This window comes from Diorhabda carinulata, chromosome 1 (assembly GCF_026250575.1).
Source record: "Diorhabda carinulata isolate Delta chromosome 1, icDioCari1.1, whole genome shotgun sequence".
Taxonomy (NCBI): Eukaryota; Metazoa; Arthropoda; class Insecta; order Coleoptera; family Chrysomelidae; genus Diorhabda; species Diorhabda carinulata.
The window spans coordinates 40,040,473-40,067,553 of NC_079460.1; the positions used below are offsets into that span (position 1 = coordinate 40,040,473).

A 27,081-nucleotide genomic window follows, 5' to 3' on the forward strand; every position below is an offset into this window, starting at 1 on the left:
TTGGATCCTACACCATCTCAATTATCATTCAAAAACACATTCTAACCAAAAACAAATGTAACCGAGTAACCGATCAACCACAGGGTTCTTGTGTTCTGGCTCCAGTTGACATTTTTCTTTTCTCAAATTACTACTATTAAGAAGACATCAACTAGGATTGGAAAAATTAATTACAGACACAGATAAGTAACTGTTGTTCAAAAATATTAACGATCTTTTAGATCCTTTTTTGTGTTTTCCAAGACATTGAAATTTGCCTAAATTCTTTTTTTAATATAAAAACTTTGAACACGTCATAATTGATAAGTTCTATTCTCCAATTCATCCGAAACAACTGTCTTTCTTTTAAAACTGTCTGATAAATAGAATAAAAGGAACAATTAAAATTTATGAAGAGCTTATCACGAATATAATCGTAGCAAAAGCCACCTTTATTAAGACTGCCGACTTTCTCGCTGAGATACTGGATCCACAATTAATTCAACTCAATTGTGAATGTTTCTTATGATGTACGATAAATAGTGAAAGACAGAGACGCACTACATGAGAACAGATAGACTTATTTTACAAAATAATACAAAATTTACCATTTGTCAGTTGATGGCTTTAATATGCGACACATATTTTTGAGTATATTGATTGTATGACCATAGTAAGATTCAATTTCGAATTATTACAAGGAACGGCTCTTTACAAAAACACTTTAGACCTGACCAAAAAGATTAAGACATTCCACTTTGTATATCTAAATAATATTTAAGTGCCTCAACAAATTTATGAAAAGTCTGATAAATAAGTAAGTTTTCTCCAAAAATTCATCGCAGTACTTCCTTTTTTTTTTCTCCCAATTCCTCAATTTCTGATGGCTATGGACATATGAAGCTTATATTCTTCAACAAGAGAAAATATTCGAAATTATGTTAATTTCAAATTGCACAATTGATCATCGTATAATTTTCTAAAATGTCGCACTATTATTCCAGTTATGTGAACTACATATATGAATGCCTGTCCTGTTACAATATCCGTTTCTCTTTGTGGCAAAATATTTAGTAAGCAATTGCGCTACGAGTTTTGTAATTGTAATATGAATAAAGTATGATTGTGTTTTGAGCATATCATCCTCTCTGCATGGGGTGATAGCAATAAGAGGGTGGTACGGCAACAACAAATCTCTGTCTCCCCTTTTTTCTCTCTCCCACGTCCCTTCTCTACCCTTACGGATTAATACAACAGTGGAAAAAATTGAAAATATCCCCGTGCTGTAAAATATGTGAATTGCTTAATTTTCGAGTAGATGGAAAATTGCTGTGCTATTTTTTCGTCTTCATCGTTTGTAATCTACCAAGCATATATATATATATATATATATATATATATATACAGCGACAGTTTGAAAATTATTTGCGGAATCAGATGTCACAACAAAAGTCTAATTTTCTAATTGATTATTTTTCACAAAAAATTCAAATGAAATTTGACCTGCAATTATGCCGAACTAGCTGCTTATCTGACTGCTTTATTTGTGTGAATCTTAATATTACAGCCCTTCACGAAGCAAAACATTCTTTGTGGAAATATTATTGTCCTGCACATATTTACTTAAATTGTTAGTGTTAGTGTCGATGATACACACTGTTTACACCACCACTACACTAACATTCGCAATAACAGTGTCTGACGCGCGTTTCGATAACCAAGTAAACGTCTTCAGTGTGTTCGGCATTGGGGATAGTGGCCATGAGCTCGGTAATGTAACTTATAACAACAATTAATAATTTTTGAAATGTATAGAACATAATTGTAGCTAATGATTATTAATGTGGTACTCTATATAATTTGATGAAAAAGAAAATATTATATTCAGTTTTCAATTTTGGTTTCCTTTTCATTTTACTATACCTGATTCATGGATAAATCGGATTATTTTAGAACTCTTCTGTTTTCACTGTTGGGCAAGGTGTAATTAATTTAATCCATAAGGTCATATCCAAATTTGTAATTTTAGTCCATCAGAGCATATCACTCAATTAACAATTATTCAATTTACGTGGATGCATCAAAAACCTGACAATGGACGAGAAGGACGAGTTGTTATTAATGCCAATTAAAACTAACTACATTTCGCACTTTGCGTGTATGGAGTTTTGTTACAAAATCATGGATGTCCTGAGGGAATTACACCCTGGCCTCTAGTTTGGGATCTCTTGTCATGTTTATTCCCAAACGTACAGTTTCAGTAAAATTCAAGATTGATATTTGCACTTAAATTTAAAATAAATTCCCACCAGTTGGATTTATACAGACACTAATGTCGAATGTTTCGAGCAATATTTTAAATACTCGTTTATGCTCTCATTTAAATTCAAAATAGGTACGCAATTTTGAAAATATTTCCAGCAATTTCTGAAATTCATGCTTCTACATAAATTTTTGGATATATTTGAACAAAAGTATCTCTAAATTTGTAAAAAAGTTATTTTTCTATCACCAACAATGAGAAGCGGAAAAATATAATAGGACAACCAGTATAATTATTTAAATCTATCAACATAAAGAATTTTTTTTTAATTTGACACCTGCTCAAAAAGATAACAGTTTCATTTATTGTGATTTATTTTAATAATCTAATCAATTCACCTTCTACTGTTGTAGTTACTATTTTTTATTACTTTCAGCATTTTCCCCAATAAATGTTATATGAATACCGATTTAACAATTTGGTAACTTTTCTGGGTTTAAAATAATGTGTAGCTAAAATATTGTATAGGATTCAAAGCATCTGATATCTGGTCTGTAAACCGAAACATATTTTACGATCACCATGTCGCACCATCTAAAGCTTTGGTCGCCAAGTGCTGGACAAAATGATTCTCCAACATTTTCCACCTCCAACTTCCAATATGCAATATTATGTACCCTCCACATCTCAAAAAGCTGTTGAACTGGCATCTTCTGCGTATAAAAATGATTTAGAGACATCATAGCATAACACATAACAGACTATCCCTAAATATTTTGATTCGTTTAAAAATCTATAACCCCCATGGCTACGACACTGGCGATGGCGTGAGTAATCCCAGCTGGCAAATCTGTCTACAACAGAATCACTACACACAAAAGAACCTCGAGGCGATCCTCATCCTCGTTATTTGAAAAAAAGAGGAACCCGAACCACACGAAGTGGTGGAACTAGAGAGAAGAGAGAACCACCATCATCAGTCGTATCAGTACCACAAACGGTAGTATTATTCTAATATGCCGCTGTTCCGTTTCGTAAAACTTTTATCAAACAAAAATAAACACCGAATCTAAATGAAATCACCTCAAATGTATAAGAATATATAAAATTACTTTATACGTGTTAATTAAATTGATCTGTGATAGAATTTCGTTACTGTTTTGTGATATCATTAACATTTATAACGAAAACCTGATTTATTACGTATTTATGTACGCGAAAAGTTACATGAATTTGTTTAAATAAAGTGAAGGTCGTATTAAAAAGATAACCAAGTCAGTTTTCGTAAGTAACAGTGTTGTGTTACGTTTGATGTTTTTACCACTGTGTTAAATCGCAGCTGAGCCATATACCGCCCTTATTTTAAAGGATAACATCAACCTACTTGTCCGTATTAACTACCTGCTTAGATACTATAAAATGGTGAGTTAAACTACATCATTTTTGTTAGGAGGTACCATAATATTCAAAATCTTTTCACAAATAAGTTATTGTTTCAATGCAATGGTTTTTAATTTTGATTCTAGTATGCCGCATGCGTAATTAATTTTAACATTGAATCCACGAAAGCTATGCTTAATTAATACTTTATGCAGTTTTTATATATATATATATATATGAAATATAAAAAAGTAAAACTAATTTGTTATTACATAATTTAATTAATAAAATTAAAGGACCCAGATTAAAAAGAGAGAGGAAGTAGAACTAAAGAACGATATATTTCTAGTAGAAACACGGTATAGTTTAATACGTTAAATCATTAGAATTCATCAAAAAGAATGTACTGATAGTGACAATTATTTAAAAAATTCAACGAAATAAGAAAATTTGCAATAGAAGAAAGAGAAACCTCGTATGAATATGTGAATATGCAACTAGAAGAATAAATCTAGATATATACTAAAAAGTTGATATTGGGACACAAAGATATCGATCTGGAAATGTTTCCAGTGAAATCGCTTAACAAATTAAAAGTATTTTGATGAGGCGACGGTTTTAAAAGGTGTCTTAAACTTTTTAGAAATACCTGCATAACACTCTGTATTTAGCAAAAAGTGTCGTTAACTAGATTTTGAGCTTCTCTCTTATTATTTGCACCTGTTAAAATTGTCAGATTGGTAGATATTGTAACGAAAACATTAGTTTTGAAGACAACAAAATAGTGGTACAATGACTCATGTCGACAGAACGTGGTTATCGTTAAGCCGCGACTGAAGAATTCAAACTATTTCGACTAGTTCACGACCCGATTTGATTCTTCAAACATTAATATTTAGTTATTCTTTATGTTCTGGCATTACTTAATACGTAGTCAGTAACGACTCGTGGAGTAAACAGCTGTTCAAAAGTTGAGATAATAATTTAATTCGATTTTGAAAGATAGAACAGAAAATTAAATATACATATTTGTTCACTGTTTAATGCCAACAATAAATTCTGAAACCTTTTTGTCTTATATTAAAATATTGAAAATAAAATTGTAGTAATATAGTATTATAAAACATAAAATTTATCAAGGAGTTTAATAAAAAAGCATATTTGAACACCATCTAATGTTCTATGTAACCCACATTAGAATTTATAGTAGCAGCACTTCTTTTTTACTTACTTGTAACCAAGTTGTAGTTTGTTGTTTTTATGGTTGATTTCTTGTCGTCGATTGAGGTCGTCAATGGTTTGTTACAACTAATCCCATACATACTCTGTGGGATCTAGCAAGCGTGAGATGAAGAAAACCTAGATTATCACCAATAAAAATGAACTGGGGACTATGTAGAATGGAATTGTGGCAGTATGTTAGCCATAAACCCATTCTTTTTTACCTATTTTGTCCTATTGTTATCCAATAAAATCAACTCAGTGCGACTATTTGAATAAATTCCTGCCCAGACCATAATTGTAGCTCCTCGTGTTCTTTCGTTCATTTGGCCAGTGTTCCTATCCAATATACCCAATCCTATGCGCAGGTCTCAATGGTACTATCTTTAATAGTAACCTGGATCTTAAGTTAGCATTATGGGCTCTTCTCCTTATTGTTGGTGTCGATACAAAACGCCTCTGCGAATTTAAAGTCTTTTAAAGAAGATTCTGCAGGTATCACGAGAATTCCTAGGAACCGTGAGTTCCAGGTAACGATCATCGTGGCGATTGTTACGTTGGGTCTTCCAGTTCTTTGCATATTGGCAACAGGTCCAGTTTCTTGAAACCGATCAAGTATCCTCTTTCGGCACACATGTGTTGAGTTCGTTTCTGGTAATCCAATAACCCAAGAAGATTCTTCGATTGCTAATTATCTTATCTTCATTTGGCCAGAAACTGAAGAAGACTAAAGTATATTATTAGTTAGTCGGTTCGTTAATATTAGGTACGCCCTTGGAATGGTCATATAAAAATGAATTATCACTTTCTGTCACTTTCAAACGTTCCTTAGAAACTATCTTATACATAGTCGTTAAACTATGGTGACCTAAGTGGTACCCATTACGGGTTCAACAAAATGAGTCGATTGTTGTGAATAAAACGAATTGTTTCTTGATAAATATTTTTTTTTTTTCAATAGAACTTATTTTTTAAAGTGATGTCATGTGCTTGGCAATGTTATTTGCACATATTAGACGTGACATTGGTAATAATAAAAATCCGTTGTTATTGTTTCCTACATAAAAATAAAACAAATAATCATTTTGTCGAAGTATAACCAATTAAAGATGTTGGTGTGGGCGTATTTTTAAAGACGATCAGACAAAAACAGGGACCAGATGTATGATACCGTGCACTAATCTCCGTATGGAGCTATATAAAATTTTAATTATATCTATTGAAATTCTGTTTAAAAATACACCTCGAAATAAAACAAAAAGCTTCGATGGATTGAAAGAAATGTTCACATTAGAATATAGCACATTTGACATGAAAAAATGAATATAGGACAGGACCGAACCCAGATTTAAAACAAAGCAGATTAATTGTATGTATATACAAAATTTGCAACTATTAAGCTCACTGTTTCCGCATCCTTATGTACACTGTATTATCAACATTTCATTATTGAGTATATTACGTTTTTCCAAACCACTAGCCCTTGGGCTGTGGGGTGGTGTGAATAGTTAAATAGTTTTTCTCTATAAAGCGGAATAATAGTTTTTAAATATAACAATAGGTATATGTAGAGGAAGAATCAGAATTCGTAAACTGAAGTATCTGGAACAAAGTTTATAGAAGGAAAACTGTCAACTTCTTCTATTGATATAAAATTCAAGGCTAATGCTGTATGAACCGAACAATGATCTCATAATTGTAAAAACTGAGAATGGTTCAGATGTGCAATTCTTACCGACTTTGCAGACCCAGATCTAAAGATTATTTATTGTAAAGAAGCTTTGGAGAGATCACCCAATCGAGACAACTGGAATGTTTAAATGATTGAGCAAAAAACTTGAACAATAAATAAAATTGTTGAAATACTACACGGTAATGTTCGAGTGCACTCCGGATGAAAAAAACTGATGATGTATATGAAATAGACGTTGTTGAAGACGAAATTTGGTCATAGATTCTAGAAAAATTGACAAATGGTTAAGATATTGGACAATGTGATGGCCAATCTGATAACGGCTGATATTTATTAAGGAGTACAAACCACAATTCCAGCAAAGTATGAGGAGGTTTTAAGGATCAAGTTCCTGCGGTGCATGCATCTGGTGAGTGAAATGATGAGGACCACTAAAAATAGAGGCTTCTGTTCCCATAAAATTAAAAACAAAATCCGGGACTGCAGACAAGAAATATCTCTCCAACATATATCTATATTCTTCTCATTTAGAATGACTTGTTCACTGTTCACTGTGAATAATAAAATCTCGTATTGCATTCCGTTGTGAAATGGAAAGAAGTGGTACACATCCGAAAATTTTATACTCTCGGTGTTTATTTAAACGTATTAGACTTTCATAAATTCCAATTGTATTTTACCAAGTTTAAATCCGTATATACGAAAACTCCTAAGGTAACTTGATGATCTTAATTCGATCGGATTGTATAAGATTCCAATATTAAAACAACGTCACTAAATACGACGGATTTATTAGCAAACCAGTTTTATAGAAATTTAAAAATAAATATACACAACACGGAGAGTTGCTCAATAATAAATAATTTTATATAGATTTACAAAAACATTAATTACGTAACATTTAGTAAGTCTGCTCTCGGTTACTTATTTATTACTATTACTTGTTTATATATACAGGTATTGTTGCTATAGTAAGAAAGTCGACTGCCGTTACAATAACTATAATGCTTAATCATGGGCGTCGATGCGGGTACTAGATAATTTAGGTTTGTTAACTTATTAATATTTGATTGATGACAGACAGTTCGTTCACAATGTACGAAACAAATTATGTATCATCTGATACGAGATGTGGCTATATTAAATAAGAAAACTGACGTTCTAAGATATTTTATTGTCAATCCTTACATTTTTGTTTAATAAAATCTTCAATATATAACTAACTCTCTTCTACTGCTGACACGCACCTTGAGAACCTAAAGCTTATTTCTCTACCAAAGCTTTATTGCACTCAAATCTCGTTTCTTCTCATGTAAATTCCATCTTAGGAGAGAGACGGATGGTCGAAAACTGGGATGCTGAACATTACCATAAAATTTTTGTCCTTGGCTAGTCCACAGTTCGGGATAATTATTTATTATTTCCAAAGTTCTACATGACCGTAAAAATAGTGATAGTTTAAGCATCAGTAACCCAGTAAAGGTTCATAATCCCATGAATATCGATAAAAAAATAATCATCATTGATTGCTAAAAACCACGATTTGTTATATGTTGTTATTATTTCCGATAAGTTTGGGTTATTTTGCGAACTTCTTATAGATCAAACGTGAGAATCTTTGGCATTAATTTGGCACACATGTTTTGCAAGTTGAAATGGTCATGTAAAACTTTGAGCAATATGAATATCGATGCTCAGATCGAAATAAGATAATCGTTCTTTAATATCATAAATGTGGAAGAACGACCTGGACGTGAATCACCTAGAACATGTTCTCGCTCATCTTGAAGACGATTAATCCACTGAAAAACATTCACTGCCAAACACTTCGGCAACAAATTAAAAGTTTCAGTTGCGATTTTTTCAAGGTTCACGTGAAAATTCATTTTTCCACTATTGCACCATTTTCCGACAATATAAATAAACTCTTAAGCGAATGAAGGCTATGGCTAACTTGTAGATTAGCAGGAATAGAGGGTTTCTTGATAACAGCTATCGGTTATAGGTGTTAGGCACCATAAACTTAATTGTATGATAGCCATTCCTTATATATCTCTATAACAAACTGTATGTTTTATTTATTTGATTATAATTTTGAGGAATAATTAACATTATGGATGTTTAATACATTCATATCATCTTAATTTATCGTGAGGTTTTAGATACTTTATACTAGACATACAGACCTAAAATATTTTTAATTCCAGAGACAGATTTACAACTCATCATTATCTATAAAAAACCATACTTATACAAAATTGCAGGAGTGTTATAAATAAACTGTTCTTCTTCAAAAATAATTATAACGTTTTATATCAAATAATCCCGGCTGTAAACTATCGAGACATGATTATAAAACTAATAATTGTAGAATTTGCTTGTACTATAGGCGATAGGTTTGTTTGTATTGATGTTTGTCTTTACTGAGAAAGAACTTCAATTTTTTGAACATTTATTTCAATTTCTTTATATTTGACTACTTTGATCATTTCTGCGTTCCTGTAAAAACTTGAGTTGTTGCGCTTATGAAATAAATTTCAGTTGAACAGGGCAGGAAATGAATTATTCAAAACCGTGTTTACCTAAAGGCATAATATGTTCGCGATAAAAAGTTTATACACAACGGGAAATCTTTTTTGGTACAAATGAGAGGTGAGGGATAAAACTATGTGGATGGAATCGTTACATCGCGACAAGATTAGTGTAATGAAAATTAAACCTTCTTCTTCTTCTTCTTCTTCTTCTTTTTTTTGCCTCCACCTAAACAGTTTTCGCTTTGGTTTATTTTAAACCAAAGCTTATACTTTTTCTGTTTCTTTTTTGGCGATTTCTGTTCTTCTTGTGAGCTAGACATGTTAAAAAAACAATTACAACAAAGGTTAAAACTCTTCTCGCTCAGGGGCAACGGCCGAGATTTCACACATTTGAGATCTTTCCTCGGTTAAGAAAAATAGGACCAGGGTCTTGATAGTAGGAACATAATTTGAATATAGCATTCCCTATATATGTATATAATCAAACAATAATAAATATTAAGTTAGATAAAAAAACCCGCATCGCTTTTTTATGATAATTGCATATTAATTGCTATTATTTAACAACAATTTTCGAACTAAACCGTTAATTATACACAAAGTCAAGCTGACAAAGCAATATCTATGAAGTAAAAAAGTGTCCTACCTATCTGGATTTTTATTATCGATCGTACGAAAAGGCTGCATACTGCATTTACTTAAGCTAAACAAATAGTAAAGATAAAAATACAAGTGGTGATAAAGGAGATAACCGTCGATAATTCGTACTTTCCACGCAAGCCTTAATCAGTACTACGCCCATCGTTGTTACAAAAAAGAATGTTATTTATGTGAAAACATAATAATAACAATAATCTGTAAGTACCATAACAATAGATAAAAATTTCTTAAGTTGTTCAATTCCGTACAATTAATAATCTTAATCAGTAGACCACCAAAGTGTTTATTATTATTTTTCAAAATAAGCTTATGAATATATTTTGCTTATAAGCTGTATTGCTGTCAATATAATAATACATAATATTTATAGTATTAAAAATATAAAATATTTTCGTGTAAAACTTAATATTTTGTTAATGATTTACCGTTATTCAAATCCCCACAATATACTTATTGAATAAACTTTAGCTTTATATTCAAAAATCAAATTAAAAAACATTTCTAAGCTTATAATTCACGGTTTAATCAACATTTGTTTTAATTGTATTTAGTAGTTTGATCAAATCAAATTCCCTGCAAATTTTTTTGTCTACTAAAATTTGTTCTTTGTGCACGTCTGTATACTAGAGATTTGGGCTTTGGAAGTTATCAACCTTTTAAAATGGTTTAGGAAAGAGAAAGATTTTACCTTCAATAGTTGTGATTACTCTTTCCTAAGCTCTGGTTAGATTAGGTTAAAGCGATTATATCTTTTTCGTGCTTTGGGCTATTCTTCTGTTTTTTTATTTATGCTTGTTTTTATATATATTCAAGATTTGATCACTTCGCGCCGCTCTGCCTCACAAAAAAATAAACAATATTGTCTCAAAGTCAAGTTCTAATGCATTTCGAAAAAAAGATTGTTCCACCAATCCTAAATCTAGAGGAAATGGCAGACGCACAATTAATTTCGAAGTTGCCTGAGCGATTGCGGACTTCTGCACCGTTCTCCTGGAGTCTTTCTTGTGCTTTTTTCATGTTACTTTCAGGTAGTTAATATGCTACTATTTCCATATCTAATGATCATTTTTCCTGATGCTAACAATACCACCCTAAAAATAGGTAACTAATAACAGATAATCAAAATGAAGACTGTATAGCTCAAAACGCAACTACAGGACACTAATTCCCTTCTATGTGAAGTAATTTGTATTGTCACCTTTCTTTCCAATTACTGAAAAGTCATGTCTCTTGAATCTATATTAATCAAGAGACAACCTGTAGATTATTTTGTTGAAATTCTACCTCTGCTCACAGCTGTTCTTGTTTCACTGATAGAGAATAAACACAGTAATGTGAATGGACTTGAAGAGACGAAAACTGTTTATATTCTCGACGATTTTTTTTTAATCTATCGTTGAACGACTAATTTTCAGTCCACCTGAATGTTGAATGAAAGACTAAAAATACCGGATGCGCATAAAAGTTTTTCATGGAAGAAACATATGTTTACTACATGTTTAGATGGAAAAGTAAAAGAAGAAATAAGCGCGACTGATGTTTCATATATATATATATATATATATATATATATATATATATATATATATATATATATATATATATATACATCTTTGTTCAACGAAATTGTGTGTGTAATATTAGATGGAGGTGTTTTAAAATTTTCATCAGAACAAAATTTTTAGTTTGAGCATTGTCTCAATCATTTAATTTACTTACCTCGAGTACTTGGCGAATTTTACAAGGTAGTTTTTAAAATGTCGGATAATTTATGTTCAGTAACGACAAAATAACTCTGTGCCTGCGTCTGGCACAGTCATGTACGCAATTTTTTTATCCTCCAGCCACAGATCAAGTCGACTGCGCCTCGACATCTCGACGTTGCTTTTTTTGTAGCTGACTTGTATGGACTACAAAGCAATATCACATACTAAACTATTGACGGAATCATTCGTCAGGAGCTACAAAGTAAACATACGCGCTATCCTATACTAAAAACATAGAATATCCTGTGATTAACTGCAAACTTGTAGCTATGTTAACCGTAAATAGTGGCCCCCCCTGTGCAGCCGCACTTATCGACTTCAGAATTCAGTTTATTACCAAAGTTCATTATTCTGCAAGTACATATAGAGATATTTTTATAACGAAGATTCGCAGAACCTTTACTTTTTTACTAATAATAAATTCATTTTTCGTTAACTCGGTTCAAATAAAAAAATACAAAATTAAACATTAAATCATATCTTTAAACGTGTATGGCAGTAATTTTTCCTAATGATATTCTGATCGTATGTATCATATAAAACATACTTGTACATGCTGTATAATGGACAATGAAATAAGAGGTAGACGCGTGACTTTTCAGAGTTTCCAGTCCACCCCCTTACCTCCTTCCCGGTATCTCGAGCGGATACCTTACTTTACTCTTCTCTTAAGCCGCTTCCATGCGCGACTACGACATGACTTAAGCCATTTCATAATTTCTTTCAGTTTCAGTTCAGTACAGTCTGTTTTATTCCTCTTCTTGAATGCGAAATGTTTCAGCGGTGACTAATCGCGCGATGTCGGGAGTTCTTTGTGAGCCTGCGAGTGATTTCCTCGGAGAATTTATTAGTTCATGTAATGAATGCGGTGTTCTTACTGTTTTTGAGTAAGTTATGTTTCAATAAATATTCACAAATATTGAATTATATACATATCAAACTTTATGCCAATGTTTGTTTTTAAGCGTCCTCCAAAATGTTTATCAACGTTAGGTTATCTATTTTGCGCTACCGTTGATTTTTTTTAATTAACCGTTATTAAATGTTATCATCAACATTTGAAAAAAATGAATCGCTAGAAATGTACATTTTCAGTTGTTATCAAATAAGATATTTTAAAGTGAAAAAATATTAAGCTTGAAAAACTGATTCAATTTAACATCGATTAAAACGCACACAGAAACGAGATTCAGAAAGTAATATTCTGAAGATCTACTTACTGAGCAAAATTTCAAGTCAATAATGATACACTTTAAATTCTTGAGTTGTTAGGACGCATTTTAATATTAAAAAGAATATATAAAACGTTGAACTGTTATGAGTTTGGTATTTGCAATGAAAGGCATCGCTTTTTGTTAATACATCTTTAAATTGGAGAAACTTTTACTAATATGTAGTTGAATTATAATAAAAAAAACGTTGCGAAAAATTTCATATAGTAGTAAGAAGTTATCAGGTATTTGTTACACTCGTATACAAAACCGCCTCTAAGTTCTGGAGCTAATCCCCCAATCCCCAATCACAAATCCTCACAAAAACTCGATATGTTCTAAGAAAATATCGTGAATAAAGTTTTCTAGCCTTATTTTTCCGTTCACAAAAGCAAATTATCACTTTGAAGGTACCTGTTTTTAGTCGGTAGTAGATAGTGTATTATTTCTGTATAACTGGTAACGTATTAATTGGATTATGTGGTCTTGGAATTGGTTTCAAAAAGTTGAACAAACAAATTTTTCGACTAACATGATGCATTCTAAAAGACACAAACCAGAGCAGAACAATCCGCCTACACTAAATAATTATCCACGTCTACTTCAAAAATAATTTGAAGATAAACTCACAAAGGGCGTTATTTCACTGAACTGAATAAGGAAAAACCAATTAATGTCAAGTCAACATATGATAATATATCACCACTTTTCTATCGTTTTAAATTTTTACAGGAAATGTGAAAAAAAATGATTAACCAACCCATTGAAATGACGTCTGATATTTAATCACGGTGCACTAAGATTTAAATATTTGTTTAGTCGTCGTACTGTATAAATTCATAAACAAATAAGTACTTTTCCAACGACTTCCATATGTACTCTTTTCTATCCAATAATAACCATGGGCCTAGTTAGTACTTTACTGCCTGTGTTTATTGCTACATATAAAAGATATGTTTGTAAATAGTGAGTAAATTGTTGACATAATATTCCTAATTGCTACCGAAAAAAATTCTCATATGTTCGCATGTTAAGACGTGCAGTTGAGACGCGTTTAAAAATAAACTTGATGCAGTTCAAGCCAGGCGGGACTAATGAATACAAATTGAGTCTACTAGGATGAACTTCAATATCTCTATTAATATTAAACCAATTTTATTCCAAAAATTATATTAAAACGTTTAATATACACCATAGTGGTGGGAATTTCCATACAATTTTTAACTTAAGAGTAGACATTGCTGTTATTAGTCTACGAGGTGTTGTTTAGGAAAACGAAAACATTCCTGGAAGGCTTCTTTCGGAATCGCTTGCATCTCCTTTATCGTGGTTTACTCGGTAAGAACCAGGAGTCGTTTGGTGCCAAATCTGTTATGTAAGTAAGTACTTCCAGTATGGAAATTCGGAGCTTACAGTTGCTTCCCTTGGAACGAATTTTGGTTGTATTATGCCTTCAGAGTTCGCTACGACCTTGACGATTTTTATTTACGGGCTTTTTAGGGCGAGACGTTTCACTGAATTTTTTCTTAGGGTCATAGCTATAGCCTCAATGTTCATCTTCAGTAACAATTTTGAATATTAAATGTGGATCCTCATGAGGATGGTTTAATTCAATGCAAGATAAAACATGTTTTTCTTTTTGTTTGCCAATCGAAAGTCGGGATCGGTTTAGCACTCTTACAAGATTTTCGGATCTTCACTCGGATCTCTCGAATAGTCAATCGCTTATTTGACTTAGCAAGTTTGTCATCCGTTTTTGAAGTCAAAGGACAACTGACTCAACACCGACATATTTTAACATTTCGTATGGTAATTGACAAAAATGCATTGACTGACAAGTTTGATCGGGTTGAATTTTGTTACTACTCAATACATGAGAATTTTAGGCAAATTAGTTGACATAGATGCGACGTGAGTATAACAATTCGTTTCAGGTTTTTTATTATCGATATTTTTCACATAAAAATAATATTTTTTAAATGTTGCAGACACAAGGAGAAAATATACTTTAAACATAATAGTACATAGGATGTAATTTTCGTGGTCTGATAAACAAAAATAATAGTAGATTAACTTATATATGACAATTTTAGTTATTTCATCATAGATAAACAATCAAACATGTGTCTATTGCTAAATTATTAAGTAATTTATAAGATTCCGGGTTACAGAGGCTGTTTTATTTCTTATTAACAAAATATTTGACTACGTTTTTGATGAATCGCCAGTTCTACCTCTAGAAATCGTCAAGAAACTGATCATAAACTATTCCGACTATTTTTGTGTACAGGTCGAGACGTTTATACGCGATCATGAAAAATGTCAAGCTAGAACGATTCAAAACAATCAATTTCCAATTGGAACACATTTTTAGTATTGCGCATGTTAAATATTCAATAATATAAGGTAACATTAGGTCACTCACAAATTGATTTCGGATTTGGAAAAATATTTAGCAATACTTAATAGTGATTAATCATTCGATATGTGGATATTTGTGGTTCTCAAATTGATTCTGTTATTTGATACACCTCCTATAAAAGAACCAACAAATTAAACAGAAAAAAATCGGTACGAGATTTAGTATATGACACGCATCCGTAGATCAAATAAATATTGAAACCGGATTTGCCTTGACGAGTAGGTGGGGGATTAATGAGAAATGTTTATTTTAAATGCGATGACAAGAACAATATTAAACATAAAGCAGTTTTATAACAGAACCGTATGAACCCGTGATCCATTTCGTACTATATTTAGCTCAAGGTGTATTCGAATTACATTTATGAACTTGAATATCAATTATTCAAAGCTGTACCGATCGATGTTTCGTCAAAAAGTTATTTTAATTTGATTCTTTCGATTGCCCAAATCTGCATTCCACCCATTTTTATCTACTACATATAACCAGAGGACTTCGGATTTTGTTCGTTTTCTATACAGTTCTTGAAAATTCGAATTATGACATGCTTCGTTTTTACAACATAATTTTGATTTAAATTTTGAGGAGATATTTAAACAGCTCAAATCATTTTCAAAGTTGAAACATTTAGCTACATATCGTATGAGAAAAATGTGCAAAAAGTTTCTTCGGCAATTTTATTTTTGAGCATACTTTTTCTATAACTATGTTTATTCTGATTAGAAAAACTTCTTAGTTTAACTGCTTTATTTGTACGTGAACTGCTAACCAACGTTGTGTAAAAAAGGAAGAAATAATTGTAAGTTCTACATTTGGTTATGTAAACAAACCTTGTACTTATCCGTCTAGCCGTTACAGTTGTTGCGACACATTCTTACATACATTCTCGTTCTTCGGCTTTTACGTAGGCATATAAACATTTTCACAATCTTCCTCAAGAAGAATTTATTGTTTAATTTAAGTACGTAATACAAGACGAAACAACAAAATAAAGTGTGTTCGTATCGGCTATATTGGTTTTTAACGATCGCTGTAATTAAATAAGTGATTACATTTTCTTTAATATGATTAGAAAAAAGTCGGTACATTTGTATTCATAGGACATGCAAGGGCTATTCAGGATAATGGATGTATACCGGTTGTCCTATTAACAGAATAGAAAAACTTGAAATTCTCAGCAAGCAAATGAAGGAAACAGCTCTCTCATTGGAGGATTAAATGATAGTAAATTTAGCCTTCATATAAATATCCAACAGAGAGAACAAAAGGTTCACTCTGAGATAATATTTTTAACTATGTATCGATAGTTGCTTGTCTCAAAATAAATCTATTGTAAGCTGGAACGTCGAACTTTTGGTTAAAATATATCTTGGATATAATTTTAAGTATCGCCTAGCTATTAACAAATGTTTGGAAGTGGGATCCACCCTATTTTTGGTCATAAAATATCGAATAATTAATATTTCCGGCGCATTTAAGTAAAAATAAGATTCAAGTTTAAAAATCACAATTTCAACACTTTTTCGGTTGATAAAAAAATAAAAATCATATTATTACTTTTATTAACAAGAAAAAAATTATATACTAATGGAATCATTATGAAATTCACACAACGTTACAAAGAAACCTTGAAGAAAGAGAAACCTAACCTAACTTGAAAAATTTTCTATAATTTATAAAAATGTGTTTGTTTCTTTTTTTATCAAATCGTCGTTTTTTTAGGATATAAAATAATAAAAGATTCTTCGGAAAGAAAATATAGTTTTCGGAGAAAAGTCGACGAGCTAATGGTTTTTTATTATCCAAAAAATTAATGAAATTTTGGTTTTCAAACTTTGATTCCCTTTTTATATTGAATGCGCCGAAAAAATTAACAAAATGAATAATAATAACCCATTGCTGGATTGGGAAATTTGTAATAATACTATTTACTTGTAATAATAAATTTTATTAGATACTGACGCTATAATATTTCAAACTGGCAGTGTCAGTAATTTATCATTAAATGATAAAATTATGTAGTATAATAATAGAAAAACTATGTTATGATTATTTTCATCATCTTTTCCTTTTTCAGGAGTCGAAAAATTCCTATACTACTCTTTATTAAGTAACATTTGATGGTTTCATTAATTCTTATTGTTTTCTTATATCTTCTTTTTAAGTTGTAATATTGTAAATTATCCTTCCCAATATGTACGTACAACCTGTTTTTCTCGGTGACCGCCACTACTATCCTTTCGTATTTTGATTTAATCTACTAGACTTGCACAACACATCGAAATAATACAAAATTTAGACTCGACCACCAAAATTAGAACGATAAATTCTATAGCATTAAATGTGAACGTTAACTAACAATATTAATGATTGCTAATAGTATTCAGTATAAAATGGAATTCATTTACGTATTTAATTCACTCGGCAATCGTTGGGACTGATTACGATGAATCAAAAAAATTACCTTCTTTATCCAGTCCTCGTTTGGTCGATAAAAAGTGAAAATATGAAAAAACGTATTGTTTCGGTGAGAAAGTTATTTTTCTAATTTGAATAAACAAAATTGCAATCCTTTAACACTACATACGTACAGGATGTTTCTACATCCACATCTATGCGACGAAATTTAGGAGGTCAGTATCAATTATCATGGGTTGTTTCTGTAACAAAATTTCCTCAGCCCATTCTCTTAGAAGATATCACTTTTACAAGGTGGTAAGTGAAATTAAGTTTTTATTTTTCGTTTCTCGTATTTAGGTAAGGGTATAAACTTGAAATTTTGTAAATTATGGATTTAGCAGCCCTTAAATTAGTAGTAAATGTTTATTTACAAACATTTCTTAATTGTGAATTTGTTAATGGAATATATTGATTCGGAAAAAATACGAGAGACTAAAACAAAAGATATTGTAGGTATGTTTCCTTTCTTCCTGAATTTTGTCGCATGATTTCAGGAACACTGTGAATATAGTCACTTAATGAATTTATTTATATCTACTATCTACATAAAGATGGTATTTGATCTCCAAAAAATCTAAATCTAACAATTCAAAGCAAGACAAAAAAGGAAAAACTTGAACAAATGAATTAAAAAGTTGTAATAGTAGTTAATAAATTATTTGAAAAAATAAATGATGATAATAAGGAAGACAATGGAATAGTACGAAGGAAAAAGGATTAGAAAGGAACTAGACGAACACAAAAGTAATGATGGTAGTGAATAAAAAGGGAAAAACAGTAATATTTGTAATGCGTTCATCAAAATATTTTTTAAATCCAAATGAATGCACTTCAGTGGATGCGGGGATACTTTTTTAAGTCTTGTACACTCTGAAAAGGGACGACTCGAAGTAGTAAGAGAGGAGCCTTGTGAGTACTACGTTATTCTGATTTCTGAAAAATTATTTTAAATTGGTTCATGAGACACTATGAAAACTTAACAGACCGCAAGTATAATGAAGGGAATAGGAGTTAAACAGATGAAGATGAATCAAAGGAACTATAAAATCATTGATACATATCTAATAAAAGTTTCTCCTTGTAAAAATTCGAAATAATCAGCAGTTTTTCTATTAATATCCGATATATTTTGTTTGTTTCGATATTATTCTATTATCTGAGTTTACTGCTAATTTTCTATTTCCACTTCGGAAATATTTTGTAATATAGTTCAGTCACGTTTTAAATATCACGAAAAATGTTTAATCTTATGTATTTTTATTATTTGGTGTTAATGGAGTATAGGATGTGAGAATAATTGTTGTTTAATAGCCCACGATAAGTAAGCAGTGTCTACAATCTGTAACATTGACTATGTCTTTGAGAAAATCCCACAAAATCAAATTTGGGATTTATTCACATATCTCAAATGATTGTAACACTAGCCAGAGTTCAATAGTCTTTCAGCTATTCACGAAAAGATGCAACATGCAACAAAATTACTTGAACGACCCGAGGCCGAAGAATTCTACTGAAACTTGACCTACATTAATTAGCCTGAAGATACAGATAATGAATATATCAACCATCCTCTAATTGCTTGCTGTCTACCACGTTTTTCGAAAATATTCCATATATTAACACAAAAAATTTTTTATTTCCAATTATTAATAAACATATTATTTTTCCATATTTTATCTTGATCCCAAAACCAAAGTTTTATTGACCTCTCATTCGTATTTGATTCATTCTACACGATTTTTTAGTGCAGCTGGATATACTACCAATGGTGGTCTGAAAATTTTCTGACCTCAACGTGAAGATGTCAATCATTATCTTATCAATATAAATTGAGAAATTTCCGTTTGACAATCGTATAAAATGAATCGTTGTGAAGATTTTCTTGAAAATTGAATATCGAGCTGTCATTGACGACCGTAAAATGCTGGGCAGCTGAATTCAAACACGTAACGTAACAACTTGATTGATGACGAGCCTTCGGGACGGCCAAAAACTGCGGCAACCAGCGATATCACCGAAAAAGTTCACCAAATGCTACTAGACGGTCGTCGGATTAAAGTTAAACATATAGAAGCTATCGGCATATCCAAATAACATATTTGCCATATACTGAGTGAAGAATTATGCACGCGTAAGCTAGCCGTGTGTTAAGTGCCGAATTTGCTCAATTTGGACCAAAAGGAAAAAGACCATCTGGAAATGTTTGATTCTTTAGTAGATCGCGACTTCTCAGACAACTCTCGTATTGACCTTTCGGCAAGCGCGTTTTGCTGCTTATTTGTTTTTATCATTTCGTGTAAATATTTGATCTTTGCCTTCCTTCTTCCGGATAGTTTTGGTAATATTAATTTGAATTAAACTTTTTCATATGCAATAACAACGATGCTAAAAGCTAAAAAGAAATGTAGTTCCTAATATCAACTAGTACAAGCTTGTAAGATTTGTTCCAGCTGTATAATCTATTACGATCACGTACCCAACTGCTGGAACACCATATTTAACAGAGGTAGAGAAAAGAAGAAAATCACCATTTTTATTTTCATATAGTTTGACTGGACTAGTCACTTTCATCTCCACTACCGACTAAAAACTCTTAAACTCATCTTAAAACTGTTTTACAACCTAATAAGGGACGATATGTAATCTAAAATGTGCGGATCCAAACGTTCCAAAGTTTATTTAAAACATTTTTGCTTGACTCGAACTAGTACTGAACGAGTTCAATTTGTTGTTAGAACGTAAGATAGACATAAGACAAATAAATAAATCATAGGCAAATAAATAGTTCAGCAACTAAAAACCTTACAAACTATTTTTGTTGTATAATAAATTATATATGTATTAAATTTATTTTTTTTTTTTTTTCTTTTAGGAGAATCTAAGAGAGAATCCAGTTTCACTCCACCGACATGGACACGGACATACTAGTAAGGCAAAACGCAGTTGAAAAACTAGACAACCCAAACCAAATAGACAGCGGCTGCGAAACGAGCACTACAAAGTCGACAGAGGAAATTTTACTAACAACTACGATAGTTACGGAAGAAATATGTACTGACAATAACGACGTGTTAGTTTTGAGAACGACACCCGAAAGTAACAGAAGAATTATCAATAAATCAGCTTATGCTAAGTTACACAGATCTTTATCCCCAACAAGACAGCTCGATTACATCAAATCTAGATACGAAACAAACGATATCGAAATAAATAAAAGTGATACCGAAAAATCTAAATTGCATCGAAATTCGGATATCAAGCTAAACAAACAAGAAGCAGATTCGACCAGAAATAAATCGAAACTACCACTTCCTAAATCTAAAGCAACGATAAAAAACGAGAACAAATTACCGGTACAGAAAGGAGTAGAAAAATCCAAATATCGGCACAGCCTTATTCTGGATAGAAAATCGAAAAAAAAAGATGAAAATTCGAATGAAGTATTCAGAAAAAGCAGCTCAAGTTCAGGAGAATTTATTACTATAGTACCCAGATCCGAATCGATTGAAACCGTCGATAAATTAGAACACGAACTTAGTTTATTCACAATGGATAAAAAACCCAAAGATAAAAAACGCGCCAACAGCTTTAGGAAAATATTCACCGGTAAAATTTTTAGTAAAGAAAAGAAGAAAAAAGATGATACTGAACAACAAAGGAAAACTGTTAATACCGATAACATCCAAAATGAAAACAACGCTTTTTCAAGACAGTCTCCTTATAGACACAGCATGGGAAATACCAATATACCAAAACCAACTAAAATACCACAAATAGAAGAAAAGCACCAACAACCTATAAATATTGAAGAAATAGAAAAGAAATATGCACAAATGCACGTTAAAGAATTCAATAATATTAAACACAACTTCGAAAATCCAAAAAGTCCCGAAACACCTGATAAACCTGTACAAACTGTAAACCCTGGTCCCATGGATTTCAAAAAAGTAGCAAATATAAACAAATTTATCGATACTAGTTCTTCAGCAAGTACGATGGAATCCGATAGGGAAAATTCTATTAAACAATTCAATCAAGACACAGAAAATCCGTATAGATCTCTGAGATTTGCAGATAATCAAAGGAATACGCCTCCGAGAGCACAAGAACTCAGACAAATACAAGACGTAAAACTAGTAAATCCGAAAGCCTTAATCCCTATCAATTCAGAAAGACCTTTACCTAATCCTTACCAAAACATCGCTTCAAGCAAACCAAAAGTTAGTCCCAAACCACAATTAACTCGAACTGCTCATCATAGTCCTTCCCCAAAACCAAATAATACTACTCACTTCAACTATCCCGAACAAGAACCTAAACCTGTATTTGATGAAACCTATGGCACTGTTTTCGATAGTTTGGAATTGAAGAAAGAAGTTCCAGTTCAAAAAATAATACTAAAACCACCAAGATCACCTTCACTAGAACCAACCAAACTAAAATTGCCACCAAATAGAGATGTCGGTCCGATGTCTCCAAGAATGAAATCACCGATTCCTCAACATCATGTTAGTGCCGAAAAGCTAATAGCTACAGAACTACTAAGAAGCTCTAGATCACCGACACCAACTAAAAAGAGACCAAACCAAATCGTTTCGAATCAACAGAGACAGGAGACTAATATAGATTTTTCAGATAATGAAAGTATGCGGCCAATTTTATCAACTAAACCTCCAATTTCTAGAATGCCTGAACATGTTTCAAGAATCACTTCACTATCGTCAAATTATGAAAATAAAAATTATCGATCTACGGAGTATATAAATATTCCTAGACAACAAATGGCTACATTTGTCGGTTCACACGAAAAACTTTCAGCTTCCAAAATCCCTGAACAAATTCAAAGAACACCGAATCATGAAAATAAGCTTCAACTAGCCGGTTCTCAAGGGAAAATTTCTCCGCGAATTCCACAACATCTAAACGTACAAAGATATAGTCAAGTATCGCCTATTTATGGTTCCCAAGAAAGAATGTCACGTTCAAGAACACCGGATCATATAAACATTCAAAACCACGCACAAATATCTCCGCATTACGATATTAAAATCAATGCGGATTGCCACGAACGATCTCTAAATAGTACAAGGAGATCACCAACACCGAATATCCTATTACAAAATACAGAGCTATCTACAGTTAGACCACAAAGCTCTCGATCATCTACACCTGTAGATTTACGAATACCATCACAGTCTAATAAGCAATCGCCTCAAAAAGAAGAGATGAGAAGAAGCGTGGAAGCTTACTATTGGAAGGAAATAAAGAAATTAAAAGAATTAGAAAACAGAGATTTGTATTATTACCAAGTACAATACATGCCGTTCGGATATAGCGAGGAACCTATAAGCATCAGAAAGTCTAGAAGCTCTTCGCCGTCTCAAAGAAATGGTAGAAGAAGTTTAAGCTTACCAAGAGAACCAAAATCACATGTACAGCAAACAACAGAAGTAGATGGTTACGGAAGATTTCAACCTATGCCTATCCCAGAAGGTAGAGCTGTCGTCAATTATTCAAATTACTATAATCAAAACTTGAGAAGAAACGCTCCCGAAAGGCGAACCATAGACGCTGTTCCAAGGAATGGTAGTAATTCGATGAATAGACCAATTTTTAAGAGAGGCAGTCTCACAGCTCCCGTTAGGGAGATGATAGAAGATCAGCAGTACAAAAAAGTTAGTTTTGGTAACAGACAAGACGAAGATGCGTGGCCTACTAGGAATGGATATACACAATATCCGCCTCAAAGACCAAAACGTGTAGAAAGTACAGATGACGATGTTTTCTTGCCCAATTCACAACAAACAACTAAACTAATTGTTGATGGTAAAGAAATATATGGATATACCAACAGACCCTACGATAATTTAGTAGTTAGACAGCAGGAGTCACCATACTACCAAAATGCCAATTTTTATCGACAAATTCACCAAGAGCTACCACCATCAGAAGATCCTAGGAGTATGCCTAGATACAATACCACTCAACTTGCAGAGCCCACATATATACAACACCAAAGAGTGTCTAGAAGGATGTCATTCGATAATGTCCAGCCCCAAAGAAGACAAATATACGTAAAAGACGACGTATACGGATACTTCGGAGGATATGTGCCAGGAGATCAACAAAATGTCGTGTACGCTTCAAGGCAAAACATAGATGAATCTTTGTACGGTTATAGCCGAGGTGTTCCTAAACAAATAACAGTTAGAGATAAAGTTTGCGATATGTACGGACAAATCCATGATAGAAACAGTCCATCATTAAATGTAAAAAAATCTGGTGTTATACTTGGACAAGTACAACAGTTACAAAATTCTTCTTATTCCCCGTTGCCGAATCAAAATTTTGTAAGAAACTCTAGATTAACGGCAAGTGCTAACGATATGTATAGACGCTATCAAAACGGTGATCCTAGATATACTAATAATGTGATATATGACATAGCCCCTTCTAGACCTTTACCGCCTGTTCCTACGGAAAAAAAAGTGCATGTACGACATAATATGGATAATGGGGCTGAAATTAATGATTTAGGGATAAACAATAATGCCGGGAAAACTAAAAAACGTGCAGTTTTTGGTAAGTGAGTGTCAAGATATTTTGAGAGTTTGAGAGATGGTTTTATTATCTTCTTTATGTTACATACTAACTACTATCCTTAATCTTTCCCTTGCCCTCTTCAAGTCTTGATCAAATTTTCTGTGAGTCTTTCCTATTCCAATTCGAACATGAGATTCTTCGAAATTAGTAGAAATATCTCTATATAAGTAACTTTAAGAAGCATAGAAAACGAACAATAAGATGATATTGTTATATTTTCATTTATATAACCAACATAATTAATACTCTATCGAAAAGTACGTATAATGAGTAAAATTGAGGGTAATTAGATTCATTATACGTGAAATAATTTCCATATTTCCATTTATTTTTGTATTTTCTAATAGTAATGGTTTGAGACATCTTGTATATATCAACAAAAATAATAATATAGACGATAATAAACACTACAGAAACTCAACAACTTATGAACTTTTTTTCTGTAATTTGAAGGTTTATAATTAAGACAAACAAGTTACAGTATATGAAAATTGATTATTATGATTGCTGGAATAATGTTAATATTTTTTATAGTTCTGTAATGAGTACCGATATTCTAAAAAAAACTCCAGAAAATTCCATTAAGACCCTAGATTACCGACTTGTTCCTAGTCAGAGCAGTTGAATCGTTACCTATATAATATTTATCAATAAGGTGTTTCGGAGAGATAATGATGAACAGTTAAGCTCCATGAATCTAGCACGACATTTTCCAGGAAAACTTTTGATCAACAATACACGAAAATACTGAACACACTGTTTACACTTTTACTACATCACTACTCATAATTACACTGTTTGATGCGCGTTACGAAAACCAAATTATTGTCTTCAGAGATTGAAGGTAAATCAAGTTAGTGTAGTTGTGATTGTTGGTGTAGTGCTAGTGTAAACAGTGTGTCCAATATGAATGTCACCAACTTTTACACCAAAAATCATGATTCATGCAAAAAGTCAACGCATGCAAGGCAATATAAAAATAAAGACCTATAATTGAAGCTTTAATTTAAAAGAACTTAATACAGGAGTTTAATAAAAAGTTGTTCGTCCCAATATTCACAAAACGATTTTTTTCAGTATAACGGAAGAGTAGTTATTTGTTTCTGTTTTTGATTGTCAATTTGGAAACAGTTCATATGTTAATTGAAAACCTACTTAGAAGCCACAAAAAATAGATTACGAAGAATTTTTTGGAAATAAGAAAGTAGAAATTATATATTAATCATATATTGTTGTTTCTTTCCCAAAAATGTCCATCAGGTAAATTTAAATATGTAATTTTTTCCTGATAGCAACATTTAAATACTTTCAGTAAAGTTAATTAAGTATTTTTTTATGAAAAAGTGTTAGTAAATTACTCTTGGCTCGTTAAAAGAGAAATTTTTCTACAGAAAGGCAGAAATTAATTAACAACTTTCAGATGTGTTATAATTTTTATGTACCCTATACATAACATAAAATGTACCAGATGTCCTATAATTTCTAAAAAAAATGTAATGGAAAAATACATATGAGTAATCTTATTATTAAAAAGATGATAGTAGTAATGATAAATTTGGAATAGGTGGTTTCGACAAAGTAACTAATTTAGTTTATTTGTTTTATGATAACATTAATTAGAGAAACCTGTCCGTGTGAAATTGGATTGTTATTCAAATATACGTAATTGATGTTTGTTGAAATTAAATATGTTTTATCAGAATTTCGAATACAGTCATATTTTTAGAACCCGTTTAGGATCAGCATTTTAAGAATAACTGTAGCAATTTTTTCTAATTAATCAATTGCCATTTCTATTGTTTAATTTGTATCATAAATTACTATGACCTTTCTATTAATACCGATTTGAAACGGATGCATATTTTCTGATTTTATTTTTAATTCTGCCTTTATTTTTCTTCTCTAATGAATTTGGTTTCCAGATTTAACATGTATTTAATATAAATTTGATAGAACCTTCATTTTTCTTTTATATGTTTTATTCATTCAATCCTCTGGAAATTGTATTTACATATGTGTATAACTAACATAAAACGTAAAACCCTCTTTCAAATCTCAAAATCTTGAATTAAGACTGCACTTGAATAATTTTTATTCTGTGTAAAAATATTATGTAGACTTTTTTATATAAATATAGCTTCTATGTATAAAATATGTTTACCAGTGCTATTTTTTATGTTATCGAAATAAATATAATACAAAAAACTTTTGTTTTTGTTTTTCGTGTATTCTACTCTAATTCCAGATTTTGGGAAGAGAGAAGAATTTTACTTCCTTCTTTGATGGTTTTCTGAACATTTTTCGCTACCTATATTAGCAAAAAAATTCAATTTCAAAGATATATTTTAAGGAAATTCAAATCTGTCTTCCCAATCAACAAAGAAAGAATATACAAAACGTGAGATATAAATTTTTATTCTTATATTCAATTGTAACCTGCTAGAGTGTCGCTTAACTTTAATTTATCAAATATACTTGCAGCGCCATCTATTTTGAAGTAGAAAAAGTTGTATAAGAAAATAAGTAGATTTCTTTGTATTCATAATATGTTCAGTTGTTATCAAAACTATATTCCTTTTTCATATTGATAATTGGAAAAACTTTAACATGGAAAAGTGAATACTAAATGAATAAAACATTTTAGGAGAATGGCAATCAAGGCAAACTAAGTATAAAACTGAAGACGAATATCGCCGTTTTTGGCTAGAAATTAAAAGTACTGAAAATCTGTCCACGTCAGATATAAAAAAGCTTGTACTCATTGAAGAATTGAAATTAGTGAAACTTAAAATAAAACTGGAAATTGCTCATTTGGAATAAATATAAAAGATTAATTATGAATATAGTAGTTTTTATCTACCTTCTAGCGATGGTGTAAGGTACACTACA

At 31.5% G+C, this 27,081-nt stretch overlaps 1 protein-coding gene across 3 annotated transcripts; it reads left to right on the forward strand.

The window, feature by feature from the left end:
• Nucleotides 1-862: 862 nt before the first annotated feature.
• On the forward strand, nt 863-27,033 carry LOC130891194 (uncharacterized). Of its 3 annotated transcripts, XM_057795814.1 has the most exons (4): nt 9,864-9,927; nt 12,224-12,383; nt 20,462-24,171; nt 26,837-27,033. In XM_057795814.1, the coding sequence occupies exons 3-4, from the start codon at nt 20,499-20,501 to the stop codon at nt 27,010-27,012; spliced, it is 3,849 nt and encodes a 1,282-aa protein (XP_057651797.1). In that variant the 5' UTR covers nt 9,864-9,927; nt 12,224-12,383; nt 20,462-20,498; the 3' UTR covers nt 27,013-27,033. The 3 variants fall into 3 exon arrangements, with proteins under 3 accessions (XP_057651782.1, XP_057651791.1, XP_057651797.1); XM_057795799.1 differs by lacking the exons at nt 9,864-9,927; nt 12,224-12,383 and adding an exon at nt 863-3,664; XM_057795808.1 differs by lacking the exon at nt 12,224-12,383 and having other exon boundaries at nt 9,832-9,927.
• Nucleotides 27,034-27,081: the final 48 nt, after the last annotated feature.